The sequence below is a fragment of the Mercenaria mercenaria genome, chromosome 2, assembly GCF_021730395.1.
Source record: "Mercenaria mercenaria strain notata chromosome 2, MADL_Memer_1, whole genome shotgun sequence".
NCBI lineage: Eukaryota > Metazoa > Mollusca > Bivalvia > Venerida > Veneridae > Mercenaria > Mercenaria mercenaria.
In genome coordinates, this window is record NC_069362.1 from 38,336,139 (window position 1) to 38,358,600 (window position 22,462).

At 34.3% G+C, this 22,462-nt stretch overlaps 1 protein-coding gene across 5 annotated transcripts in view; it reads right to left on the reverse strand.

Moving 5' to 3' along the window:
• LOC123563758 (uncharacterized) overlaps window positions 1-21,150 on the reverse strand; it is a 56,324-nt gene extending 35,174 nt beyond the window's left edge. For 3 of the 5 annotated variants that reach the window (XR_008369571.1, XR_008369572.1, XM_045356765.2), the window contains exons 1-2: window positions 20,989-21,150; window positions 13,808-13,919 (exon numbers count right to left, since the gene is read on the reverse strand). Coding sequence is in view for 3 of the 5 variants with exons in the window: in XM_045356765.2 (XP_045212700.2) it covers window positions 13,808-13,919; window positions 20,989-21,023 (147 nt within the window). In the remaining 2 variants the exon portion in view is untranslated. Of the gene's footprint in view, window positions 1-13,807; window positions 13,920-16,784; window positions 16,936-19,328; window positions 19,520-20,988 lie in introns of those variants that run through there. The other 2 variants (XM_053535577.1, XM_053535583.1) reach the window with 2 other exon arrangements.
• Window positions 21,151-22,462: the final 1,312 nt, after the last annotated feature.

Consider the following 22,462-nt stretch of genomic DNA (forward strand, 5'->3'; position numbering starts at 1 on the left):
CAACTTAACTTCATTCATGCAGTGAACTGTTTGAAGTTTGAGAAATCTAATGGAACTACATCCCTTCACTGTGTTATTTGGTCCATTTAGAGAATCGTTGGATAGCAAGGACTCGTCAAAAGGCTTTCAGCCTTTAGCCGACTCAAAAATCAGAAAGATATGAGCAAATGTTACAAGTGTGCCTATTTTCTGCTCATAGTTACGAAAGATTTATATACATTTACTTGACAAAAATATAAACTGCTCTAGATAATCTGTATCTGACTGATTGCATCTATTCTACAACTGGCAAAAGTACTTACAGTTAAGGTATAGGTCCACGTTTTGGAGAAAAAAGTTCGAACGTCATCAAATCATAGAAAGAAAACATTGTTTTACTTGAAAATTTAACAGCGTATACAACATTTATATTATTCTACAAAACCATTGTCAATTTAGGCCAGAGTTTTTTTATTTTTCGTTTTACGGGAGCGCCGGTCCTAAATATTGCAAAAGTGGAATAAAATTAAAATTCATTTTCCCGAGTTTTATTTTATTTTTTCCGCCGGTCGGTTGTTTACAGCCCCAAAGAAAATAAAATTAGTGTATTTTCACCTGGACGTAATTTCACAGGAAGGGAGTTTAACGCGTGCAAAATATCGTGTTTTGCCGTACATTTATCGGCATTAACAGGGTGTAAAATTCCACTCGCCTGCTCGCATTGGCCGAGTGGACCTCGCTGTGTACTCGACCGATCGGGCGAGTGGTTTTTTTACGTCCTTACTTTACCAAAATTCAGAAATTACATCTACAAAACGTCAACAAACTTTAAGATGGTTCAGTCGCTACCTGGATTGACTGGAATTTACCCGCCAATCGTAAAGATATCAAAACGTCATGCCGGTATTTTCCATTCCACAAGCACGTGTGACTAATCGTAACATCTAATTTACATCGACACGTACACAAAAACCGTGCGTAGTGCATTCATTTTTTAATATTTTCACTTCAAGTTTTCAACACCCCTTGAGAAATAATACTTTTTGAATTCTATAATGATTTTAATAAGATATCGACAGAAATGTAGGCAAAATTCTATAGAAACGGTCGAATTTTCATATAATCATTTGTAAAAATTCAAACAGCGCGATCTTAGTTACTTATTTCTTTCTAAAAGTAAATAAATGATGAATACTATGGGCTTAAAATTCAGACTTTTGACCAGAAAGTACAAAAAACAGAATAAAAAAAGCTTAAATAATGAAAAAGCGGCTGCGATTAGTAATAGTTATAGTATGTGTGAGAGTGTGTTACCAGGATATATCAGAGCTAGGGGTACATCGAGGGTATTTTTCTCTGCACATATCGTCGAGGCCGGTAGGCCGAGACAGAATGATATGTGAAGAGAAAAATAACGAGATGTACCCCTAGCTCTCATATATCCTGGTAACACACGAGCACTACATATTATAACTGTTTTATCGCATAGTTTATCATTAAAATTTATATATCATTTTCATTTAAATTTGTTTATTATTATTTTTACTATTTTGATTCCCTTTCTGCGCCTCGCTGACTGAAACACTAAAACTTCTGTTTTAGAAAATGTGTTCCCCAGATAAAAGTACCCAACAAATTTCTGCATTGGTTTTAAATCTTTGCATTTCATTGGCCAGACATATTGTAAAGCTTGTTGTTTTGTTTGTAAAAAAAATCAAAGAAAAAGAAACATTTGAGAAATCTCAGAATTTCATATATTTCATGTATTTCTGAATTTGGCAATAACTATCAAGTTTTTGAAATATTCTAGTTTATTTATTCTTTTACTTTATAAATGTAGGTGTTTGTGACAATTCTTTCTCTGTGAACTGTAAATTGGAGCTAAAATCATCTTTTCTTTGAAAGGAAAAAATTATACTCCCTTGATAGGACCTCAATAGAGAAAAAGTGTTCCGATATATATCGGAACAGTTTTACTGTGCTGATATATATCGGAACACTTTTTTTCTTATGAAACTCCATAGAGATTTCCGTGTTGATATATATCGCAACAGTTTTGTAAGATATCAGCACAGTTTTGTAGTAATAATGTGTGTTACTATGTATAACATGCGGCAAAGATCAAAGGAAAATTGCCGCACTATGCGATAAGAATACATGGAGTAAGACGATTTTTGGCAAACAGATTTCTGTTAGTGCGGCAGAATAAGTTACGTGACCTCGTGAACGTAAATAGAAATGCGATTTTAAAATAAAGCAATGTGATGTCACTGCGGTTTTTAATAAGTTTTAAATGAACCTTTGTACATGTATTTTTTGACCAACAATTCAAAAGTTTTTCTTGTCAAACAATAATGTAAATTCCTTGAGGGCAAATAGGTCACAGAGGTAGGATATCCACTACAGTAACTATCGTTTGAGACATTTACCTTTTATACGGGATAAAGCACATACGCTTTTGATAACAAATTAAAGAAGAATTTTTTTATTGATTTCTATTTCTCAGCAATTTTAAGAACCGATGCGGTACGATCAGACAGTGATATGTCACATGGCGCGAAAACATGACGTAATGCCATGACAATCTCGAGTAAAAATACCACTTTGATCTCCGCTTCAGATGTCAAGATTCTGACACACTTCTTTTAGCTCTTAGAGGGGGTGTAAATTGATCATGAAAACAAGGTCACCATTACTTAGTTTATCACTGAATAATTACCGATAATCTTTAACGTTTCTTTTCTCTCTTTCTACACGGGTGGATGGACGATGATTGTGTCCAAATATTTTTAGACACTTTTCAAAATATATATTTTTCGGGAAATAATACTATTGTACATAATACTCCTTTCATAAAAGTGACAGTATTAAAAGTATTAAATTGTCTAAAGATGTCTTACTCACATTTTGTTTTCAATAGATTTAACTTACAAGTTTGCCATAGAAAGGTAATACAATATCAAAGGTGCTTTGACATTAAATTTTATTCAAAACATTAGTTGTTTGCAGAACAAATAAATGTTTGTAACAGCAGATTTTTTTACATTTTTATTTCAATGTTGACCCCTCACACTTTACACAGGCTTGGGACTGTCTGGCATAAAGCAGCTGGTAGTGTTGGCAAAATCTCAGACAGATGGTCCATTTCCTTTGTAACTTCAATAGAATTCATAAGTGTATAAAGAATAATAAAGAATACTTTTTATTGGAGACAATATTTTGACAAAAAGTGATGCAACTTCAGTACTTGAACTTAGTGTAGTATAAAAAGGTGCAAATTACAGAAGCAACTTCAGTACTTGAACTAAGTGTATTATAAAAAGGTGCAGAGTTAAATGAGGTAATTTTTCAGATTACTTTTTGCTAGATTATCTTTCGTTTTTCCTCACTGAAAAAAAAATCTTGCCCTCTGCACTGTAACTGTTATTCAAAGTTATTAAATACTTTATTTTGCTGATAAAATCCAGTATATTATGAGCTGGCATAAACTGTAAAGTTAGCTCGTTAAAGATGATATTGGTGAAAGATACAATAAGTAAATATTATGTATAAAAAGCAGAGGTTACACAGCAGAAGATGCAAGCAAACCAAACCACCAAAACTACTACACTACTAAGCCACTTTATACCAGACGTGTTTAGTCTCTACTTGCTGTCACTGAAATTTACTGTGGCTGTTGTAACAGATAAAATAATTTTTGTCTTCCACTTAAATTAAGTAAAACAAGCTTTCTGAATTTTAAAGACTTGCCAGTGTGAGTTACAGTGCCTGAAGCAGTTTATTCACAAGCATGCATGAAAATTTTATTCAATGTCCATCCTGTATAAATGGCTTTTATAGTCTTAAAACATAACAATACATCACAATATTAAATACTGGACACAAACACAAGTAAACAAAACTTGAAACGAAAGTTCATCAAAATAAAAAAAATCCTAAAAAATTCTATTTTATTTTTATTTTTTTCCGAGATGCTCACTTTCAAGCTTTTTATTTTTATTTTTATTCCCTCCTCCCCCTGCTCATTTTTCAAAAATCTCCCGTAAAACGAAAGATAAAAAAACTCTGGCCTTACTGATATATGTATTGAATTCCGGAAAGGGACTGCATGAAGGGGCCACACTTCTGGACAGTTCAGCGCCTTTAAAAGCTGTTACACGTCTTCGTTTTGATTCATTTGCAGCATCGTGCGAGTGTTTAAACTTTACATAACTAGGTAAAACATTGTTTTTGACAATTGTTTACATTTATTTCTTTACAAATGGCATTTTTATTTAAAGGGGGACAACTCATTAAGAATATTTTAAGTATCCAACTCTGTGGGACAGAACAGTAAAACATTTATTGGACAGGTAAGTTGTGTGTCAAGATGCTGTTCATTCGTTAAAAAAATATGTTGTTTTGTGATATACTGCTAAACCTTAAGGTACTAACTAAGGAAAAGGTTGGCAATGTAAAAGGATGGAAACTGGTCTGTATACTTGATACTTTCTCAAGTCTGTTACACTGTTACTACTGTGTGACTGTGGTAAAAGATGGTTTATATGATTATTTTTCTAAACTAAGACAGTGATATAATATTCAGTCACTATAGTACATAGTACATCAGATTCTATGCATTTTTTTAACCAAAGATTTTATCTTTAATTTAAATTTAAAAAGTACAAACATGTTTCACACATCTAATATGTAACAGTTCACTGCTATCAAGCACAGGTAAAACATGCTATGGAATGTAATAATTATATCTGTGCAGGGATATTTTTTTTGATAATATACCCAATGGCCATGTCAGTGATGATGTGGCCACTGGTGTAGGACACAAAGCTGAAACTATACAAGTTTTATATGCAACTATGAAAAGTACATGTTAAAAAAAACTTGTTAACACACATAAATTTGCAGATAACAACCACTTTATTGGTCAGACTACAAGCTTTTGTTTAAAATGCATACTTAAAAATGTGTTTCAACTAGCTTGTGTTTAAATTGCTCCGGGTCATCATAATTGGTTTTTGTAATTGATAAAATAACTATTTAGTAGACATCTATTTAGTCAGCTCACATATATAATTTACCAGTTGTATGCTTGTTTGTCATAAAGCTTAAACAAGAGCTGTCAATAAGACAGCCAATGCTTGACTACATGAATTGTTGTCCCAGAAGCAGGAATATTACCCTAAATGTTAAAATATCTATAGAGTTTCAATCCAGTATCTGCATAATTTGGCCAAATACATCTCAGAGTTATGGGACCCAGTGAGAATGGTAATAGAAATGACAAATTTTAAAACTATATGCCTTTAAATGATAGTGATACCTAATTGCATGCAAAACTTTAATCAAGGTATGACGCCCAAACCAGGGCGAGTAGAATAGCTCGGACTAGCTAAAAACAGAAGGCTAGTTCATAATTCACATTCTAAATTAATCTAGTATTTAACCCTTAGCCTGCTGGCGGCGAGTGGTTTTGCCTTTGCGACCAGTGCAGACCAAGAGGATGTGCAGGCTGATCATGGTCTGCACTGTTCGCTATTCAGTTAGTAAATTTTCAGTGAACACCTCTTCGCATAATAAATGGTATTGCCGAAACTGAATGATGGAACAGTCCATTTTAGAAATTTAGCAGGCTAAGGGTTAAGTGTATCACATGAGAAACAATTGGTCATATATTTGATGTACATGATAACTGTTAACTATTGTTCATACTGTATATTAGCATTATATATTGTACTTAGATGACAATGCACTATGACACAATATTATAAGTATAAAACACTTAAAAGTCCACACCACTTAGCATTTACTAACAGAAAGAGAAAACAGGGAGAGCTGATTGTTCTTTAACCTTTCTTTTCAATTATGTGAAGTACCAACACTTGTGTGATAATCTGAACTCAAGTATAGCTATTCATTTTGACATAACTTACAATGAAAATTACTCATGAAATGTCAATCGAAGTGAGCTTCACCATGAACTATTGCTGTTCATGCAGAAAAGAAACAACTGCTGTCACTGTCAGTGCAATATTTCATGTAAGTTGTTCTTTGGGTTGGGGAACTCACTAGGGACACAGCTTTTAACCCTTAGAGAATACTGCAATACTGGGTTGTTTGGTCAAGTATCCAAGTTCATGTTTATGTGATTTAAGAACACAACTTCAAGTCCAGTGTAAATTTCTATTTCTTTTTAATTTTTCTTGTTATGGTATTACATTATCAGATGAACACACCAAAAGGCTAACACTTAAGATATTTCCTTAATTTCATAAAGAACTACTTTCTGATGTTTACTGTTAGAATGCCAAGATATGACTGGCCAAAAATTTACAATAATTCTAAATCCCATCGAAAGGGTCTGTGGTGAGGAATGGCAAAAAAAATATATCCGCCAAAAAGTTAAGGATGTTAATAAGAAGCAAATAATTTCATAAGTCAAAATCAATTTAACAGAAAACAAATGTTTAATTAGAGTACATAATAAATGTTTGATACTTTGATCCTGACTAAAGAATTTATTTTGAATGGGATATGCTTACTGTAATAAGCTTAGCTTTTAAAATTAAATGCAGTTAACTGAAAGGCGAGGCGGGGGAATAGTACAACTTGCATGTTGATAAGTATTCAAGGAAGGTTTGAAAAAAAATCTAAAATAAGGCATGAAAAAAAAAATTTTTTTTTAGAGGGGGGAGGGGGGTTGGGAGGGGGAGGGGGTGTGACCAAGGCAAGTTGGTGACCAGGTGTGGGTGAAGAACTTCACATGTTAATAATAAATGTTTAGGGAAAAGAAATGAAAGAAATTTAATAAAATTCTGCCTAAAGGTAAGTTTGTTATATACAAATATGTGGATTTTTAGACAATTAAAGGGTAATATCTCTGAAGTAACAAAAGAAATCCCTATGGAACTATGTGTGCACAACCACATTATAGTGCTCTAAATTCTGTTTAAGTTTCATAGTTCTAGGTCAAATATATCAAAAGTTATGATGCAGAAATTGCCATATTTATAGTACCCTATATAGTTAACACTAGAAACTTCTAAGGGCCATAATTCTGGTGTTACTTGAGCAATCTGACTGAAACTTGATGGCCCCATAACCTAATTGTGGTTAACATGTATATGACAATTGTTTGAAAAAAATCTAAAATAAGGAATAATTTTTTGGCGGGGGGGGGGGGGGGGGGGGGGGGGGGGGGGGGAGGGGGATGTGATCAAGGTAAGGGGGTGACCAGGTGTGGGTACACAACTTCACATGTTTACAATAAAAGTTCATGGAAAAGAATGAAAGAAATTTAATGAAATTCTACCAAATGGTAAGTATGTACAAATATGTGGATTTTTATACAATTACGGGGCAACAACTCTTAATTTACAAAATAAATCTGAACGAAATTGTGTGTACACAACCACATTATGGTGATCTAAAGTCTGTAAGTTTCATAGTTCTAGGTCAAATGTATCAAAAGTTATGATGCAGAAATTGCCATATTTATAGTACCCTATATAGTGAACACTAGAAACTTCTAAGGGCCATAACTTTGGTGTTACTTGGGCAATCTGACTGAAACTTGATGGGCCCCATAACCTAACAGTGGTGAACATGTATATGACATTTGTTTGAAAAAAATCAAAAATAAGGAATAATTAATTTTTTTAAATTTTTTTTTGGTGGGGAGGGGGGTCGGGAGGGGGAGGGGGTGTGATCAAGGTAAGGGGGTGACCAGGTGTGGGTTCACAACTTCACATGTTTACAATAAATGTTCATGGAAAAGAATGAAAGAAATTTAATGAAATTCTGCCAAATGGTAAGTATGTACAAATATGTGGATTTTTATACAATTAAAGGGCAATAACTCTTAATTTACAAAATAAATCTGAACGAAATTGTGTGTACACAACCACATTATGGTGATCTAAAGTCTGTTTAAGTTTCATAGTTCTAGGTCAAATATATCAAAAGTTATGATGCAGAAATTGCCATATTTATAGTACCCTATATAGTTAACATTAGAAACTTCTAAGGCCATAACTCTGGTGTTACTAGGGCAATCTGACTGAAACTTGGCAGGCCGCAAAAACTCATAGTGGTGAACATGTGTATGAAGTAATATATAAATATTCCCAACCATTTCCTAGATATGGCTCCGGACGGACAACACTAAAGCTATATCCCTCCGACTTTCGTTGGGGGATAAAAAGTGCTTAAATTATTAATCTGACACTGTAAATTACCGTATTGGATTTTTTTGTAATTCAGGGGTCATAACTCTCAAGACTGACTATCTAGTTGGTTATTTATCTTGTCAGAGATATTATGCTCATTGACATTGTGACTTAAGTTTAGTGAATATTCGATAAAAAAAACAACATCCTGGTGAAGGTCATTATATGACCGAAACCGGTAGATCTTATTAAATTAGTTAACCACACCCGGTGTTTGATGTGTTGTTCCTCTTAACTCTCTTTTATTACCAGTTTAAAAAAAACAACAGTATGTCATTTCGTAATGGTAGTATGACTGTAACATTATAAAACAACTTTTAAATGCATTGTGCTTTTGTTATTTGTTTTTGCATTTAAAGTACATTTGTATTCAGCTGTAGAATATAGATTTTAGAAAACTGGATGATATACAGATAAATTACTGGTATTTATTCAGTATAATGTAGATGTTTGCAGTTTGTCTTGTCGTACATTTCAGGAAGTAAAGTATAAATTACTGCAATTAGAGAACTGAAAGTCTCTTTATTTTACTTTACCAGAACATTAACTCAATTTCCTAAGGAGTGAATCAGAATTTTTAATCTAACCATATTATGATAAAGTAATAAAAAAGATAAGAAGATCCTTTGGAATCATAGGATGCAACCAAGCAAAACAAGCTGTTTGTAAGACAGCCATTGCTCAACTATTCGAACTATTGTCCCAGAAGCAGGAAAATATTACCCTAAATGATAAAATATCTACAGAGTTTCAATCCAGTATCTGCATCAGTTTTGGAGATAGTAACTTGTATGCAAAACTTTAACAAGAAGTTTTAAGTTCAAAAGGGGACATAATTTGACCAAAATGCATGTCAGAGTTATGGGACTTGATGCAATCAACTAGTTTTATGACCCCGAAAACACATGTGAAGTTTCAATTTCATATCTGCATTTGTTCTGCAGATAGTAACTTGCATGCAAAACTTTAACCAGAATTTTCTAAGTCCAAAAGGGGGCATAATTTGCCCAAAATACATGTCACAGTTATGGGACTCGACCCAGTGAGGTTGGTAATTGACCTAGAAAAAGAAAAAGTAAGTTTCAAAGCTAAATGCCTTTAAATGATAGCCATATGTACCTGCATGCAAAACTTTAACCAAGGTGTCATGCCGACGCCAGGGTGAGTCAGGCTAACAAGAGGGCCAAGATGGCCCTGTATCGCTCACCTGAGTACCAATGCTCAAAATGATATGATCAAGTTTTGACACAGAGCACATAGGCATATACATTTAAACAAAATTTGAACAAATTTTGTAGAGGTCCACTAGGCAATGCTACATGTCAAATATCTAAGATCTAGGCCTTCTGGTTTATTTTAAGAAAATTTTGAAGATTTTTCTATCTACAATCAAGTAACCCCATGGACGGGTCATGATTTGAATAAATTTTGTAGAAGTCTACTAGGCAATGCTACATGTCAAATATCTAAGATCTAGGCCTTCTGGTTTATTTTTAGAAATTTTTTGAAGATTTTCCTATGTAAAATCAAGTGACCCCTGGGGCGGGGGTCAAGATTTGAACAAATTTTGTAGAGGTCCACTAGGCAATGCTACATGTCAAATATCTAAGCTCTAGGCCTTCTGGTTTATTTTTAGAAATTTTTTGAAGATTTTCCGATGTAAAATCAAGTGACCCCTGGGGCGGGGTCAATTTTGACTCCGGGGGGTCATGATTTGAACAAATTTTGTAGAGGTCCACTACGCAATGCTTCATGTCAAATACCTAAGCTCTAGGCCTTCTGGTTTATTTTTAGAAAAATTTTGAAGATTTCCTATGTAAAATCAAGTGACCCCTGGGGCAGGGTCATGATTTGAACAACTTCAGTAGAGGTCCACTAGGCAATGCTACATGTCAAATATCTTAGCTCTAGGGCTTCTGGTTTTTGAGAAGAAGATTTTTTAAGATTTTCCTATGTAAAATCAAGTGACTCCTGTGGCGGGGTCAATTTTGACCCCGGGGTCATGATTTGAACAAATTTGGTAGAGGTCCACTAGGCAATGCTTCACATCAAATATCTAAGCTCTAGGGCTTCTGGTTTTTGAGAAGAAGATTTTTAAAGTTTTTCCTTTCGGTTGCCATGGCAACCAGAGTTCTGCATGGAATTCAATTCTTTGAACAATTTTGAAAGGGGGCCACCCAAGGATCATTCCTGTGAAGTTTGGTGTAATTCTGTCCAGTGGTTTTCAAGAAGAAGATTTTTTTTAGAAATTGTTGACGGACGACGGACTACGCACGACGGACATCAAGCGGTCACAATAGCTCACCTTGTCACTTCGTGACAGGTGAGCTAACAAGACCTGTCACAGGAGACAGCGCGCTCTACTATTTCGATGCTGGATAGTGAAACTGGGCACATCTGAGGAAACTAGAGCTGTCAATGGAATGTTTAATGACTCCAATTGTGGACGAAGATATTGCACAATAGCCTGAGTCTATGTCAAAAATATCAACTTAAAGTAATAAGAGAGGTAAAGATAAAATGTATCAAAACACTATATAAGTATATCCTAAGCAAAAAGGGACATAATTCATTAAATATTGGTGCCAGAGTTATACAGTTTGTGTCATATTGTGTAGGTGATGATGTTGAACAACTATTTTAAGTTTGAATCAAATCCATTCAGTAATAACAGAGACAGAGTGAAAGTGCATCAAAACTTTAACCTAAAATTCTAAGTAAAAAGGGGGAATAATTAATGAATCAAAGGCCTGAATGGCCTGAGTCGGCTAATGATTGATCAGTGCTCCAGCTAGGATTAAAAAAGGGCAGGGTGCTGGCACTGAAAAGGGCACTACTGGGGGGGTGGGGGGGGGGGGGGGGGTGTCATTCCGGGACCATGCTCCCAAGGGAAAAAAATATAACTGGTCCATGCATTCAGTGCATTTTAACATACTTTAGACATGGAATTTAGCATAATTTAGGCATGTTTTTTGGGCACACTTTAGGCATGGTATAAGGCATACTTTGTCTTTTAATAGGCTATGTCTGTCATCTCTAATACCCCTATTTATTAACTAAAAATTCTGCTGTTTGTATTTTACTTGGCACTGGTTACCAACTTGTAACATTTCTTTGTAATTGCATACTGAATAACAATATCTATGTGTTTAGGCCTATTTTACTTGTTATAATTTCAGTACACATCTTCTCGATGTACTTGATATTTATAAATTTATACATGCAACATATATACAGAAAATAAAGTTTAAACTTCCACTTAAATAAATGAAATCAGGCAAAGTTTTTAACTTCCAACAGTCTAAAAGCAAGTTTAGCACTTGTAATAGAACGTATTCTGGGTATCCAAAATTTTATATCCGGGTATGGTTACACTTTTTTCTAAAAGTCGTCTAATGTCCAGTTTAAACAATATTTTTGAAAAATTATTATGATGCAAAGACAGTTTAACAGCATTTTACAGTATCTGAATTAAAGTGTACCCTGGTAGACTATACTGTCAGTACATCAATCATGTACTGACAGTATAGTCTACCAGTTTCAGTTTGTTTTTAGTTTTTTTCTTAAAATTTCATAATATAGCTCAATATTTACCCAAAATATTATATCCGAATACGATTACACTTTTCTCCAGTTTGAACAATATATTTTACAAATTGTGATGATACGAAGACATTTAGCAGCAATTGGCAGTATCTGACATTGAAGTTTCAGTTAAATTACCTCTTATTTAAATCTTTTCATAAAAAAGTTGTTTCGTTTCCTGAAAGCAGCCAAACATAGACGATCTACTTTCGATTTCAAAAACTACAAGAAAATACAATTTAATGTTTCGCCAATTTGTTTATTTCTCAAAAAATAAGAATTAAAATCATTTTTAATATCAGTAGTAACTAAACAAACCAGTAAGAGCTTCTTCTTCCAATAATTTATCTGTTTACTGACTGCAAAATTCAACCCACGCAAAGTTTATAGAAATCATACGATGCGTGTTTACGTTCAATGTGGGAGAATTAAGGCTGATCGGCTATGTTACCTAACGCATCCAGACGATTCAGATTTTGTTTTTAAAAAAGCATTGTGTGCGTTTCTGTAATTTTATATACGTTTTTATACGCTTAGAAATTATTAGACATGCGTATTTGCATTATTTCTATACGTAATTTACGCTAATACGCATCTTATCTGGAGCCCTGTGGAACTATTTTTTGTCTTTCGCTGGATGTTACCCAAGCTTTGTAAGCCTGCCCAATTCTTAAAATGCACATTTATGCTTAATGAGTTACATTCGAGTATTGCACAATTACAAGTCATAAATATGACAGATTACATCGTATATTGGTCATAGCAAAGGGAACTGACACAACTTAACTTCATTCATGCAGTGAACTGTTTGAAGTTTGAGAAATCTTATGGAACTACATCCCTTCACTGTGTTATTTGGTCCATTTAGAGAATCGTTGGATAGCAAGGACTCGTCAAAAGGCTTTCAGCCTTTAGCCGACTCAAAAACTGGTGCCAGAGTTATGCACCTTGCGTCATATGGTGTGGGTGATAATGTTGAACAACTATTTTAAGTTTGAATCAAATCCATTCAGTAATAACAGAGACAGAGTGAAAGTGCATCAAAACTTTAACCTAAAATTCTAAGTGAAAAGGGGAAATAATTCATGAAAAACTGGTCCCAGAGTTATGCACCTTGTGTCATATGATAAGGGTAATGATGTTGAACAATTGTTTAAGTTTGAATCAGATCCATTCAGTATTAACAGAGATAGAGTGAAAGTGCATAAAAGTTTAACATGAAATTCTAAGTAAAAAGGGGAATAATTCAAGAAAAATTGTGCCAGAGTTATGCATCTTGTGTCATATGATGTGGGTGATGATGCTGAACAACTGTTTTAAGTTTGAATCAAATCCATTCAGTAATAACAGAGGTAGAGTGAAAATGCACCAAAACTTTAACCTGAAATTCTAAGTAAAAAGGGGAAATAATTCATGAAAAAATGGTGCCAGAGTTATGCACCTTGTGTCATATGATGTGGGTGATGATGTTGAACAACTATTTTAAGTTTGAATCAAATCCATTCTGTAATAACAGAGATAGAGTGAAAGTGCATCAAAACTTTAACCTGAAAATCTAAGTAAAAAGGGGGGATAATTCATGAAATATTGGTGCCAGAGTTATGGCCTTCATGTCAGATGATGTGGATGATGATGAGGAATAAGTATTTCAAGTTTGAATCAAATCCATCAAGTTATTACAGAGATAAGTTGAAAAAAGAGAAAGTGCACCAAAACTTTAACCAAGGTGGGGACGCGGAAAGACGCCGACGCCGGGGCGAGTAGGATAGCTCTCCTTATACTTCGTATAGTCGAGCTAAAAATGAGCAGGCTTGGTCCGCTCAAGTCTATTCATGAGAGATAATGAAATGTGTAACATCCATAACACCCACTAGCACTGCCTTTAAGGACAAGAAAATGCTGATCTCATGTTTCTTTTGTTTGCCAGGTCTCCTTAAATAATTTAAGACAGTGAAAGAATTTTCAAATTCTGTTTTGAAGTAAGAAAGTTATAAACATTTCAATACGGTATAACTTACCCACAATCCACTCTGAGAGAAAGCAAATGCCACATACAGGTAGTTAGAGCCAATAAAGGCCTTCACCATGTTCGCAAAGTCTGCAAAATTCACATACCATCTTGGCTTTGCCCTGAAAACAGAAATAACTAGAGTTGCTTTTGAGAAAAGACCATGTCTCCCACAACTGCCTAATCATCTAAACAATCCAAAGTCAGTCTTTTTATACTGTTCAATCACAACAAAAATACCTTTGAAGAGTAAAATGGCTGATTTTCAGTAATTCAAGGGCCATAATTCTGAAGTGCCTATGCCAATTTTGCTAGTTATCGAACCTGGGAGAGGACTTATGGTCACACACATTTTGTTCAAGTCTGGTGAAGATTGGATGAGAAATACTCGACTTAGAGTACAGACAAGTGTAAAAAGGCTGATTTTTGGTAATTCAATGGCCATATTTCCTAAGTGCCTGAGTTGATTTCGCTAGTTATCGAACTTGGCCGAGAACTTATGGTCAAACACATTTTGTTCAAGTTTGGTGAAGATCGCATGAGAAATGTTTGACTTAGAGTGCGGACAAGATGAATGGTTTTTGGTGCATGTTTGAGAATGATTACTTCAGCATTTTAAGCTCACCTGTCACATAGTGACAAGATGAGCTTTTGTGATCACCCTTCGTCCGTCGTGTGTCCGTGCGTCTGTCAACAATTTCTTGTCTGCACGATAGTGGTTTCATTTATGATTTTATTTTAACCAAGCTTGCACACAACTTGTATCATCATAAGATCCCAGTTCCTTTCTTGAACTGGTCAGATCCCATTATGGGTTCCAGAGTTATGGCCCCTGAAAGGGCCAAAATCAGCTATTTTGACCTTGTCTGCATAATAGCAGCTTTATTTATGATTTAATTTTTACCAAACTGGCACACAACTTGTATCACCATAAGATCTTGGTTCCTTTCTTGAACTGGCCAGATTCCATTATGGATTCCAGAGTTATGGCCCCTGAAAGGGCCAGAATTCGCTATTTTGCCCTTGTCTGCACAATAGTAGCTTCATTTATGATTTGAATTTAATCAAACTTGCACAAAACTTGTGTTGCCATAAGATCTCAGTTCCTTTATTGAACCAGCTAGATCCCCTAATGGGTTCCAGAGTTATGGCCCCTGAAAGGGCCAAAATTAGCTATTTTGACCTTGTCTGCACAATAGCAACTTCATTTATGATTTGATTTTAACCAAACTTGCACACAACTTGTATCACCACAAGATCTTGGTTCCTTTTCTTAAACTGGCCAGATTCCATCATGGGTTCCAGAGTTATGGCCCCTTAAATGTCCAAAATTGGCTATTTTGGCTTTTGCAGCCATATAGAGATTTCTTTTATGGTTTTATTCGATACAAACTTCCAAAATATCTTCAACAACAATAAATCTTGGATTCCATGACAAATAAGATCCAATCGTAGTTTCCAGAGTTATTTTATATCTGATTACCTCCCCTGATTGTAGTCAAAATGGATTTATATCCAAGTACTTACAGGACTTATTTGAAATTTCATTATTGTCATTAGTTGGACCGAGCCAATCAGGGTAGATAACTATGGACTGATTTTATGTCAAATTACCTCCCTTTATTTCAAATTAAAATGGGTATATCTCCGTAACTAATGAAGATGCTGATCTGAAATTTCATTTATGTCAACAGATTTATTTGGCAGATCCTTTTGCTAACTTACAATAATTTTCTTTTGAATTACTTCCATTTTACTTTACTATAAATAGCCTATTTTTGGTAACTTTTTTATTATTGGCCGTAGGGAAAAACCGAGACCACTTTTCAGTGGTATAACATGGATGGTACCTCCAATTTTTAGGTGTATTTTGACATATCTGTACCTTGCAAGAATTTTGCTTTTCATTTTGGTTAAATTTCTTTCCTTTGTTGTTCCTCTCCTTTGGACTGAGATATTTTTTCTGAGGACCTTCTTGTCCTCAAGTGCAATGATAACAGGTGAGCGATATAGGGCCATCATGGCCCTCTTGTTATGAGTCTAGGTGATTCATTAATTATTGTCAAGGGCCATAATTCCAAAGACCCTGGGCCGATTTGGCTAGTTATCGAACTTGGCCAAGGTCTTATTGGCAAACACATTTTGTTCAAGTTTGGTGAAGATCGGATGAGAAATATTCGACTTAGAGTGCGGACAAGCTTTGTGACAGACACACAGACTGGAGTAAATCGATATGTTTCCCACACCACTCTGTGGTGGGTGACATAATAAGTACATGTAATCATGGTAATAAGTTGAATTCACGTATCATCATGTCTTGGTTTCTGTCTGATAAAAAGCAACAAAAGTCCCCTACTGGAAGGATGCTGCCAAACAAAAACCAATTTTATTATTCACGGATTGTACGGATCCAGCTTATTTTCTCAGAGGGGGTCCTCCTCCCACTCCCCCCCCCAGGACAATTTTGAAATTTAGCACTTCATTTTCTACATTCTGGGGCATTTTAGGAGCATTTAAGAACATCTTTCCACTGCAGTTTTATATACAGTATACCCCTTATTTTCACAGTTTTATGTGCTAACCTGTTAAATTTGGGGAAAATGATAAAATGAAGTTTTCTTCAAGATAGAATTCTTAGTTTCTTTTAGATAATTAATATAAATATGAATTATGTCGGGGTTGTATGAAGCAGCAGCCGCATATACTTTGAATGCGGTCCTAATATTGCCTTTTTCAAAAAAACATTTCCTTTCCTTCTTCTCTTCTTTCCTTTTTGAAGGATTTTCCAGATGGGGTCCGGACCCCCCACCCCTCTAGATCTGCGCATGCACTTCTTATGCAGTAAATGAGCTGTGAATTTCAATTGCTGTCTACTGCGATCTATAATAACCAATGATAGTTTGACTGCTAACAGATCAATGTATTTTTCAGAACGCTTTTTCATCCACCTAGTACTTCAGCTTATTTTTGACTGTTTTAACACGTACTTAATACATCATCGACCGAGGACATAGCACTCCGAGAAGTACCGTTCCTTCCATCTCTGGTGATATATTATACGATACTCAGGGAAGAAGAGGGCATTTCTTCGTTCTGCTTTTTAGAAAACCACAAATTTTGTTTGTTGTGGCTATATACCTATAAAAGAAAAAGTTCTTTGTTTCATATAAAATTCAGCTACTTCAGATCAATTTTGATAGTTTTTAGATTTTTACTCTGTCCTGGAAGGTCTAATACCGGGAGTAGAAACTCCGTATAAATCAGTACATTTATCTGTACTATGCTGTCGTCCATACCTGTAAATATCGACCAATCGTTAGCGATCGATATTTTGTTTTCGCCACTATCGATTAGCGCGTAATTAGCATATTACCTCAAATTAATCATGGAGCTATAACACTTATTGTTCAAAGGGTTTACCAGTCACATGTTAAGTGGCGATAATTAGATGATCAGAGATTGATCTAAAGGGATTCTGAAGCAAAAACAGCATGCGACTGCATGTGGTGATATGCTTAATTATTATGAATTAACTCGAGCTCACTTCCCTGAAGAAATATTTTACCACGTAACTTCAAACCTTTATCAAAGGGCCGATTTTTGTTGGATTTGAATAAAAAAAAAATGGAAAAATAACAGAAAGCTGACACTTTTCTTAATCTTGTAGAGCAATAATTATAATTATTGTTTATAATGTCAGATTTCTACATACAGAAACAAACATTCTTCTTGAACGTAGGGAATGTTTCAAACGAAATTGTTGTTTAAACTCCAAAAATTAGTTCAATAAATTTAATCTTAAAACTGATGTGTGAAAAATACAATGTATTTAAATTAAAATAACAATATTTTTTTTAAAAAGGCCGACAACGAAGTTACATTTAGTATTCCGAACTTTTAGATAAAACTGCAGAAAATCATCTAGGTTTAACACGCATTTAAATGGTGAAGAACAGAGCAATATCATAAACAAATATTTTCAGGCAACAGTTTACAGTTTTGACTTGCTATTTTCATTAAAATATGTCCTAATTTTTTTATTCTAAATACTCTGAATCAACAAGGCAAATATCATGTAAAAAACAACATCTTTCTCTCTGGGTAAGACAAGTCTAGATTTAACCATTTTCACAGGGCGAAAAGTAACATTAATGTAGATATTTTCCATTTAAAAACAGATGCAGGCAATAATTTCATGGCAGAACTTTTGTTTTCAACAAAAAATTCAACAAATGCTTTCCCAGATTTTCACTGAAAGAACGAGTTAAACTGAAAGGTGTAAGTGTTTGAGTAATAGCAGAATAACCTACGGCATACGCTTCGATTGGACGACAGCATCAGATAAGATAAATGCCTGTTTCCAGTCCCCGTATCAGTTGTTCCAGCTCTGTCGTAGACCTATTTTCCAGTATTGACGATATTAACCACTTCAGGAAGTACTGACAGGGGCGGTTTTTAAAACCACAGGTTAAAAATAGGGTGGTTTTAACTGCTGAACATTGTTTTCTTTTGATCTGACATAAAATAAGTCATGTTCTGTAACACAATCTAAAGATTAGTTATACTAACAAATTTCAAACTGCTGTCTGCAATATTTTGCAGTTGTAACGTGACCAAAAAGCACTTCATTTTGCTTGCTAACTTGTTTTGGGTTTAAGGTTTCGATGGAGGCCTTGAGAAACAAAAATCAAACAACACCAAATCATAGAAAGAAAGAGTTGTTTGACATGAAAATTGAACAGCATGTAAAACATGTATATTACTTTACGAAACAAGTGTCAGTATAACGATATAAACATTGAATTCCGGAAAAGGGCTGCCTAAAGGTACTCCACTTCCGGACAGTTAAATGCTTTTAAAAACTCACCATTTTCAAAGAACTGTTACACATGTTTGTTTTGATGCATTTGCAATAGCGTGCGAGTGGTGAAATTTCGCGTAACAAGGTGGAACATAGTTTTCAGCAATTGTTTATCTTTTTTTCTTTACAAATGGCATTCATTTTCAAAGGGAGACAACTTTTTCTCAAAGATTACTTAAAATAATCGGAAAAAGTTGTTTCCCTTTGAAAATGAATGCCATTTGTACTTAAAATAATCGGGAACAGTTGTCTCCCTTTGAAAATGAATGCCATTTGTAAAGAAATAAAGATAAACAATTGCTGAAAACTCTGTTCCACCTTGTTATGCGAAATTTCACCACTCGCATGCTATTGCAAATGCATCAAAACGAACATGTGTAACTGTTCTTTGAAAATGGTGAGTTTTTAAAAGCGTTTAACTGTCCGGAAGTGGAGCCCCTTTAGGCAGCCCTTTTCCGGAATTCAATGTTTATATCAGTATACTGACACTTGTTTCGTAAAGTAATATACATGTTTTACATGCTGTTCAATTTTCATGTCAAACAACTCTTTCTTTCTATGATTTGGTGTTGTTTGATTTTTGTTTCTCAAGGCCTCCATCGAAACCTTAACACCATTTTTCAACAGTACTTCAGTTATGTAATGGGGGCAGTAAACCTAACCAATGTACCGGGATATTGTAACCTGTCTTCTGCAAGTAACTGCCAACTTCCCAGCTTGAATCAGCTTTATTTAATGAATCTTTAGCATCGTGATTAGAGTGTCCACCTACAGATCACAAGGTCTATCTATCTATCTTCCGTTGACGTCAAACCCCTTGCTGGAACGTAGACGTTTTGCGTGCAAATCAAAAAGAGAAAAAATATGGTGATAAAAATTTAGAGTGGAAGAAACTAAAAATAACTTTGGTGATATAAAAAGGTTAAAACTTAAGTTTGCAGGATAACTAGGGCGAGGCATGTTCACTGGGGGGGGGGGGGGGGGGGGGGGGGGGGGGGAATTGGTTCCAATGGTACACTGTTCTCAGAAAAAAAAGAAAACTTGTAATAGTCAGTGGTTGCAGTAATTAACCTATAACTTAGGGAGTGGCCATAGCAGACAAATCGGGTCATTGTGGTCAGGTAATCTACGACTGGGATAGCAACCAGATCATGATGAATCTTGTAGAAGAGTGATAACCTAGAATCTATATGCCTTAAATCCAGTCGACAAAGGTTTAGGGAGTGTAGCATATCTGTTACACTCGAAGTACAGATAACTCGCCAATAGCGGGTCACTATCAACACTTTTAACATGTGGTGAAGAATGTTTAGACTTTCATGATATCTAAACTTACTAACACTCAAAACTATTGCTCACATTCATTTGAATGTTTGATTTATTTGAATCTATCTTTATGTCTGAAGTTATGATGAAATATTTAAACCTGTCCGATTCACCAATAGGGGGTCACTTTTGCCAATAGGGGGTCACCTAGTTTATCCTATTTTCTATCCATTAAAATGGTCTTTTTTTCTGACAAAACATGACTGTGGTATTGGAAATAAACATTTCAAGGCAGAATATAATGAGAATCAGTATGTTTACATTTCAAAAGGGAGATACTAGGTAAAAGGAATATAGCGTTAGTTTTTACAGTTGTAATTCTAAGCATAATTAGCATCAACTATATCTAAAACTAAAATCAAAATATTGATGCACAGAACCTTATTCATTTATCTAAATTTGCCGGTTCAAACCATTATTACATCAAATCAACCATTGATTTGTATTTTTAAGCAGAATAAATAATCTTTTGATTATCCCTGATATGGGTGACCCTTTATTGGCTAAATGGCTGCCTCTGCTTGATGGCACTTTTTTGCGTCAAAGTCAGTCTAAAATTCATAATCATATTATTCCTATGAAAGTGTGTGTTTCACTCTTCAAAATGGTTCCAAATTATGTGGTTTTATCTAACAAACTGTGAGGTATGCTAAAAAATATTCTACTTTGAAGAATTCAAGAGTGCTAAAATCCAACTCCAAGTAAAGAAACATGGTTGCAAGAGTTATCTACTCATGGAACTCAAACTCATTAGATTAGATCCATCTTCTTTTGTGCAGTAATTGCTAAGTGATAAGTTTATATTACTGGATACTTAAACATTGTATACTCTGATATGTATAAGAGAGATTCACATTTTATTTTCAAGTGACCCGCTATTGGCAGTGATTCTCTATTGGCGAGTTGACTGTACAGCCGGAGTCGGTCTTGATTCTGAAAAAAATAAAATATGTAAACAAATATCAAATACATTTGATTCTTAAAAACAAGTTTAGATGCCTCACCTTTCAATTTCTATATTCACTCGCGGTTCACCCATTTTTCACCAGGAAAAAAAACAAAAAAAAAATATGTTGACATCACAGTCCTTAACGAGAATGTTAGACAAAATATGATTCGCTGAAAATGATTCTGTTGTAACCAATCAACAACGAGATAATTAACAGCATTGAACTCAGCTAAATTCTGATACACCGGAAACGAAAACAATCCGGCACAAAAAGCGAGTATTAGTGCATATCAAAGAGCTATAAAAATAAATTGTATTTTATACTTCTTTGTGGCATATGTATAATGCAATTAATGACTTACATACACTTTTTAAAAAAAAAAAATTGAAAAGAAACCGGGGATATTGTTCACTGAAAATCTACAGTTTGTTAAGGATATCATTGTTAATAAATGAAGCAGCAACTCATTTAGGTAGTTTTACACGTTTGTATTCAATATTTTTCTACCATGTAGAATTTGATTTCAAAGTTTCAAAGTTTTCAATGTTTTTATTTTCATTAAACCAGACGGTCATAGACCCATGTGGTACATGGTACGCTATATATACATGGCAACAGTGAACATTTAATTCATAACACAATAAACAAATGATTCGTATAACAATTGGCAACATCTTCAACAATTCATGTATATTTATGCTTCAATCTGACAAGTCAAAGAGATTCATCAAAGATTTAAATGTTTCCGTATTAACGTATAAAGGCTATCTAACAGTAACTATACTAGATTGTGATATATATATAACGGTAAAATGATCTTGATTGAAAACAAAAAGAAAACGAAATATCAAGATCATTTTCCTTTCAATACACTACATAATTTATAATATGAATGAATACATGACTAAAGCTATATTTGTATTCCACGGATGACCGTTCTTGTAAGCAAGAAAGCGAAAGGGCATTACAAGAACCGGCTTGTGGAAACTTCGCCGAAATTGGCAAAACCATTGTAATAACACATTTGTAAAAAATTTGATTCAAATAATGATATTAATACAATGTAGTAATAATAGCGACAATTATAAGTGACAAGCACTTGCATCATTCCTACATTTCAGAAATAAAAATGGTCACTTACATTTTGCTTTAACTTGTCAATTTTATAAGTACACAATAACTGTACCAAAACGTTTGATGACCTTTTCTATATGGATATTTATCGGCTATACAAAAGATTTGTTCTTGTTGTAAATGCTTTTTCGATATAATTAGATAAATTCTTTACAATGCGTGGATTTTCTGAATTTACAAGTTCAATAAATTTATACATGCTAGGGCGTCTCCAAAAGTATGGTGGTATCAATCGTTTCCTTAAATCAATATACATGTTACATTGTATTACGAAATGATATTCATCCTCTAACAAGTTACAAACATTACATATTCTTTCATTTATAGGTGTACTTACAGGCTGATTCCATCTACCAGTTTCGATACAAAGGCGATGAGATGATAAACGTAAACG